Source organism: Penaeus japonicus, unplaced genomic scaffold (genome assembly GCF_977035675.1).
Source record: "Penaeus japonicus unplaced genomic scaffold, GWHDUDI00000001_assembly GWHDUDI00000002, whole genome shotgun sequence".
Lineage (NCBI taxonomy): Eukaryota > Metazoa > Arthropoda > Malacostraca > Decapoda > Penaeidae > Penaeus > Penaeus japonicus.
The window spans coordinates 38,320,491-38,327,990 of record NW_028234404.1 but is presented as its reverse complement, the minus strand read 5'-3'; the positions used below and the strand labels follow the sequence as shown (position 1 = coordinate 38,327,990).

At 35.3% G+C, this 7,500-nt stretch overlaps 1 protein-coding gene across 1 annotated transcript in view; it reads right to left on the bottom strand.

The window, feature by feature from the left end:
* The window catches only part of rdgBbeta (cytoplasmic phosphatidylinositol transfer protein 1), a 7,451-nt gene extending 3,201 nt beyond the window's left edge, over nt 1–4,250 (bottom strand). Inside the window, exons 1-6 of the mRNA XM_043004474.2 lie at nt 4,102–4,250; nt 2,200–2,348; nt 1,776–1,864; nt 1,498–1,505; nt 570–641; nt 253–351 (exon numbers count right to left, since the gene is read on the bottom strand). Coding sequence (XP_042860408.1) covers nt 253–351; nt 570–641; nt 1,498–1,505; nt 1,776–1,864; nt 2,200–2,348; nt 4,102–4,146 — 462 coding nt within the window. The 5' untranslated portion in view covers nt 4,147–4,250. The remainder of the gene's footprint in view (nt 1–252; nt 352–569; nt 642–1,497; nt 1,506–1,775; nt 1,865–2,199; nt 2,349–4,101) is intronic.
* Between the last annotated feature and the right edge of the window lie 3,250 nt (nt 4,251–7,500).

Genomic DNA, 7,500 nt, shown 5'->3' with positions numbered 1-7,500 from the left:
TTATAAATGTCAATTTTTCCAAGCTCTCTCACATCTCATGAAGAAAATAACAAAATGAACTGACAGGGGAACTTGCTGCTCAGGCACTCTCCCGTAATCAGACTAAAAAACTAGCCCTCTTTACAACTGCCTTGACGTCAATTCATTGTCATTTTCCAACAGCATGTAAAAACACTTTTCTTATTCCTCAAGATGGAACTAAGTTTCCAAGATTTCAAAACAAAAGATATGTGAAGTTAAGCTACAACTTGCCTCTTCTTTCTTGTAGTGTCTGTCGTCCACTGGGTCTGTCAGGATATCCACGTGATCTACTATTCTCTGTTTCAGCTCCTCCTCGTTCGCATTAAGGCACTGGAAAGATAAGCTGTAATTGCAAATCAAATAAATCTTACACACAAACTGACTGTATGATTTAAAAGTAATATATATCACTGAATCACATCTATTGTGTATTTGGGAAATTGCAGCATCAAAGAAAATTTGTAAATATTCTTGACAGAACAACTTAAGAAAAATGATTACAGTAGTAAGTAAAAAAGTTTTTGTACAAGAACTAATTTCAAACTTACATTTTCTGATGACCCATTATTATTTTCATACCGTGTGCGAATCTTGATACTGAATCTTGGAATGACAGAGCACTGGAAAAAGTAAAAATGCATATCTTCAACAAATCTCAGGACACCTTCTTTTCCCTTATACTGTCTTGAGTTGAGGTTATAGATGACCATGACCAACCACATAAGAGGTAAAAGGTTACAATCTAGTTTGATATTTTTATTCAGTACCATCAACAGACACACTGACTCTGTCTTTAGGCACTGACTACAGATGGCTGGTGAGAGATAAAGGATGGGAAATAGTGCTGTACCACACATACACACTCTCCTGATAACTTGTTTTCTGGAAAACCTCAAAATGCAGTTACACATCAGCTATCCTTGCCCACATGAGTGTAATATTACATCAGCCACTGTAGAGGAGTTAAATGTAATTTCCCATATTACAGCATTTACTTTCATAAACACTAACATCTCTTTAAAAAATACATCAAATTATTAAAATTCTTGCCACTCTCTATAAAATACCCCAAACTAAAACATAATTCTCTTACATATTAATACAACTAAAAAACACTCCATTTTAAACAAATACATCTATAGTCACCTAATAAACATGTTTCACTTGCTAGTACTTAATTTCTTGCAATATTCAAGTATTCTGTTGCAAGTGCTCATAATTTGTGTTGAATTTTCTGAAAACACTGATTCAAACACTCATTCCTCCTCCTATTTTCCTACAGTCATACAATTCATTTACCTTTCTTGATGGAAAGAAGATTTACAAGAAATAAATATATCACACACTGTTAAGTCTAACATTCATAGCTTCAACTAGTAAAAGCATATGATTTAAGGTGTTTTCTAAAAACTTTGGCTAGTCACTAAAGAACCAAGAAAATAAAAAACAATAAAAGTGAACATGTGAAATACTCACGGTGTATTCTGTGTAAGAGTGGGTATCATACAGGGAATGAAAAAGATAAACTGATATTAGACTATGAATTCACTTTTTTTTTTAATCTATTGTAGCATATCAAGTGAAATTAAATTTAAATCTTCTAATATTTGGTCATGGTATAACTTTGACTAGATAGCCCTTTATATAACACCCCGACTAAATTGCAAAATCAATGTATTCATATCTCTACGGAGAAAATCCTATGGATACAAAAACTCAATCAAATAACTTTAATTGCTATCAGAGGTACATACCTGTCTCGGTGTAAGGATAATAATTCCAAGCCTTTTCAGTTAGGTATATAAATCGTGGGACATACGCTCTTGCCCATTGTGGAAGTTTTCTGAAATTTCATTATAAAGAAGTTAAATACAAAAACATGATAATCATATGCATTAAAGTGCTGATTTTCATCATCATGAGTTTCCTATACTTTTTCATACAATAATTCTTTACAATTAGTTATATCTACATATAATTCATTCAATCGTTCTAATCTATGAAACAAAATCAAGAATAACAAAGTTGTAATCTACTTCTTATCAAAGCTCATCATATATAAAGCATCTTACTGGAGCTTTCATCTCTTTCGCAAAACAGAACATCTATTTAATAAAATCTTCGGAACTTTTTTCTAATCGCATTTCTCCTTCATTCCAAATATTCCAAAGCACTGACCCAGAGAGGTGAATGCGTTTCTCCGTGAACTGTCCTTTGCCGTGATTTGGATCAGTGTGAGGAACATTTTCAATCACTTCCACGCCCTCTCCCCCATCACTCTGCTCCGAGCTATGCCTGGCAATCATATACAGTTGTCCAATGTGGTACTGGAAAATAAGGTAGTACAGATAAATACAGATAGAATTATTAGATATTCATACTTCACTTTTTACCATAGTATAATAATGAATGGGGTGATGACAATGAAATGTGAGGATTAAATTACATATTACAGATAATATCTATGGATAGAAGAGTACCATTAACCCTCTCTGGACGGGTGGTACACTACTGTACCGCTCATTCAAAAGCCCGGTGGCCGGGCGGCACAATATTGTGCCAGCTATTTAATTGATTTAGGCCTAAGCGTTCGAAAGCCCCGGCATTGTGACATTCAAGGCTAGAATGCCCCCGTCATGAGTGGGTTAAGATGTAATCAACCCTTCCTTAGCAGGCATGTTGGGATGACTTTCATACTTCATTTTTAATTTTGTTGAAATTACAAGTTATCCATTCCTTCAGGTGCTAATTAGTATCACATTAAAGACTATAATTAGTATTACACTATAGAATTATATACCATAAAGTAAGTCAATAAATTAACCCATTAGCAGTGGATGGCATGATTTGCTGCAAAGGCAGAGTCAGTCATAGACACGAATGGCACGGTGCCAGACATGTAAACCAGCCATCCTACTGCACAAAAAATTATTTAATAAAGCAACCAATGAGTTAACAGATAACACACAGAATGCCCACCCATTCTGTATATTCTAAGATGTAGCTTGTTACAGAAGGGTTAAATACATATAAATTCTTGCTTAATTATAATATGTAAATTATTTGCATTCTCTCAATATTCCCTAGTAACTAACAGTCTTCATTTACACTAATTATACTTATTGTTCTAAGTCATAACTTATATCACGATATAAACCAATCATGTATCTAAACAAAAAAAATATATGAATAAAACCAAGAGAGACATTTGGCGTTTTTTATTCTCCGTAGAGCCCATGACTCAACAAAATCTATTCTGACAGCTGTTTTCAGCGACGTCTGAATGTCCGCACAGTGTATCCTGGTCATCGTTAAGTCTACCTTATATATTTCATTCATTAGCTTAAGAGTAGCATGACATAAATATGAGTTACAACAGCATAACTTCCCAACATAACAACATTTCTATATTCGACCATAATTACTAGCTTTTAATACCTCTCTTGATGTAAACATATTCATATATATATATATATATATATATATATATATATATATATATATATATATATATATACATGCAGTGGATGATATTTATCAAGTCATGTCAAAACAGATTTAACAATTTATTGCAAAACAATGATTGAAAATATTGAAAGTATCACGAAGATCAATCCCCACTGTTTAAATACCTTAGTGAAAAAAAGCACACATACAAACAAACCCTGATTTTATAATAAGCTGATAGTGTAATCTATATGACAACAATACTACCGATATGTATGCAGCCGAGTATGCAAATTCTCTTAAAACTGCATAAAATCATAAAGAAATTCAACGAGAATTATTGGAAAATATTGCTTCCAGCGGGACCCTTTGGCTCAGGTCTCATGCTTGATCAAAAAATGACTCGAAATTAAAGCACAAAATCTGTTTTTCATCAATATCGTAACACCCACATCAAGTTCGCAATGAGAGTAGTCCATGCTGTATATGCGAAGTCCATCAATACAAAAAAAAACAAATACAAATAAACAATCTAAAGGCCATTGACTCGACTCGGGGTTTCCAAAGACCCCCAAAAACCATATCAACAGAGAGAAAAAAAAGTAAAAAAAAAACTACATATAACCCACATACCTCCTCTACCGACATCGGCATACATATCCTGTATTCCTTCAACATCCTGCTATATCAAAAGACTGCAATCGAGCCCAGAAAACGGTTTTAAAATACGAGAACCAGGAATATTTCTGCCGACGTCCTTTCCCTCCCTCGACTCAACGTCTTCTGATTGTTGTCTTCGGGAGAGATAGCCAAGGGGAACCGGGCATTATATATATATGTATACATATGCATATATTCATAATGGTTTTATATATTAGTTTTGGGTGTGTTTTTTTTTATCTCTAGGGGTGTAATTGTGATGCAGGTGTGGTCAGAAATGGGGGTGATTGGGGATGGCATTGGTGAGGGGTGGTTATTTTTATTCCTGTAGAATATTTTTTTTTTTTTTTTTTTTTTTTGGGGGGGGTAATAATGGATATATGTATATATGTGCTGGTATGATGTCTGATTTAGTTTAGTTCTGTTGGATCTTGTTGTTTTTTTTTGTGTGTGTGTGTGCGTTTATTCCGTGTAACGGGAGATGATTCACTTTCCTCATGTGTTATTTTTTACAGCATGCAATATAACTACAAGTATTCAAAGAACAAATCCACTATCAAGGAAATAGCGACTCCGTGTAAAGCCATAGGAGTATAATTAATCTATGTATCACCTTATCGTGGTTATCTATTTATATCCGATGAAGGTATAGCTGTATCGACCAAAGTAAATAAAGCGGCCTGACTGTACACATTCTCATGCATCGCATACACACGCACACGCACCAACTGCGCACACAAACACGCACGCACGTACAGCATAGACAAACAAATAAACAAACACACACACACACACACACACATATCCTGCATATGTTGGAAAAAGATGTGTTAACAGTGCACACATAAATACGTTCTTATATATCCATTGGTTTATTTACAGTATTTATACTGTACATATCATATGCACGCACTGTATTTAGCTATATTGGAGAAGTACACGCAATGTATGTGTTTATTCATGTGTATATGCATTATATGCACAGTATATCCACAAACAAATCTTGTACAAACTGTCTCAGCTGCGTGTGTAAGCCAGCACAATTCACATTGTATCGTAGTTATCAGAACAGTAAATCTGGATTTTTTTTTTTTAATGAGGGTAAATATATGAACAAACAGTATCGATGGCTATCGGATAAACGCTGGGTCGGAATTCAATCATTTGGATGGATAACATTTAATAAAGTCATTTCAAAAAGTATCGCGCAACTGACCATTCAACAAAATATGAATATGAAAGAAACGTATTTTCAACTTGAGGAAAAAAGTAAATAGAAGGATACGGATCCATGTTATCTACCGGATGTCCTGAAGGATGTTTACTCATTTCAATATAGTCAAATGTGCTTGCGTGTTTTCGTTGCACTTTGACGACATTTTCTCACCCTCTCCCTCTCTCTCTCTCTCCCTCTCTCTATCTATCTATCTCTATCTTTCTCTCTCTATATCTATCTATCTCTCTCTATATATATCTATCTATCTCTCTATCTCTCTCTATCTATCTCTCTATCTCTCTTTCTCTTCCTCTCTCTTCCCTCTCCTCTCCTTCCTCTCCCTTCCTCTCCTCTCTCTCCTCTTCTCTCTCTCTTTCCCTCTCCCTCTCTCTCTCTCTCTCTCTCTCTCTCTCTCTCTCTCTCTCTCTCTCTCTCTCTCTCTCTCTCTCTCTCTCTCTCTCTCTCTCTCTCTCTCTCTCTCTCTCTCTCTCTCTCTCTCTCTCTCTCTCTCTCTCTCCTCTCTCTCTGTCTGTCTGTCTGTCTGTCTCTTTCTCTCTCTCTGTCTCTCTCGCTCGCTCGCTCGCTCTTTCTTTCTCTCTCTCTCCCTCTCTCTCTCTCTCTCTCTCTCTCTCTCTCTCTCTCTCTCTCTCTTCTTCTCTCTCTCCTCTCTCTCTCTCTCTCTCTCTCTCTCTCTCTCTCTCTCTCTCTCTCTCTCTCTCCTCTCTCTCTCCCCTCTCTCTCTCTCTCCTTTTCTCTCTCTCTCGTCTCTCTCTCTCTCTCTCTCTCTGTCTGTTTGTCTCTTTCTCTCTCTCCGTCTCTCTCTCTCTCTCTCTCTCTCTCTCTCTCTCTCTCTCTCTCTCTCTCTCTCTCTCTCTCTCTCTCTCTCTCTCTCTCTCTCTCTCTCTCTCTCTCTCTCTCTCTCTCTCTCTCTCTCTCTCTCTCTCTCTCTCTCTCACATTAGTTTCACCATCAAGAATTTAGTAATACACTTAATGCCATGTAGTAAACCTATCCCAGGTACTCATCGATAAGGTTAAACAGCACAACGTATGCTTAACGTTTTCGGTAAGTTTTTGAGACGGGAAGCTTGGGAAAGTAACGATAAGGAATAACCCCACAAGAAAAAAGGGAAATAAACGAGCTAAAAAAAAGGTTGTATCCGGTTTTATGAACGAAGGAAGAGTAACTATTTGTTGAAATTCAGTTTCTTCGTGTAAACCGACTGACTTCGACATGTCACTGTTATATAGCGGAAATGTGTCCAGTTTATTATTTTCACTCGAATCGTGCATATGTTTATTACTAATAGAGTCAGTACGCTAACTCTACAGTGATTGTTTGTTGTTATGTGATTAGCAGGTATGTAAATTGGGAGTTATATATATCTCTTTCATGAATCGTAAGTACGGTGTTATTGTTCTATTTTTTGAGGTGTGTTTGTTAGTATTAGTGTTAATGTGTGTGTGTGTGTGTGTGTGTGTAACGATAAATCTTATGGCATTTTCGGTAATGAAAACAAACTTTAAACACTACTTCAACTTAATCAGTTTGAGAAGTGTTTATAATAATAATATTAATGACGACAAAAACAAATAATTATGATGATAAAATGATGAAATACACTATGATAAGAATACCATATAATAACGACAATAAAAAAAATATATGTAAAGCATGTTAGTGAATTTCTTATGTCTGTCTATATACGTCATAAGTTTCATGAATATCCTTCCTGTCTAAAGTTATTGTTCATTTCGGGTCTACTAGTACATTTCAACGTTCGTCATTCATTTATCATTCGATTATTCATTTAAAAAACGATTTGTGGCAAAATACGCAATGCTACTTAAGTTACTCTGCATTAAAACCCAAACAGAAACTTTCGAAAGGAAAATACGAAAATCTTTTTTTTTTTTTTTTTTTTTTACTATACGGTCATATCGACATTCGGGGTTTAAACTCGGTTTATTTTTAAATGGGACGCTACGCTAACCAAATTTGTCGTTTTATTTTTGGTTATACGGTAATTCTTCCACCTTCTTTAATATCCGATCATACTCTCGTCAAGAAAGGTATTACAAAAATCAATCTATCTATATGAACATACTTAACAGGGAACGTCACGTGGCATTTCAATTGATACGAAAATAATATGT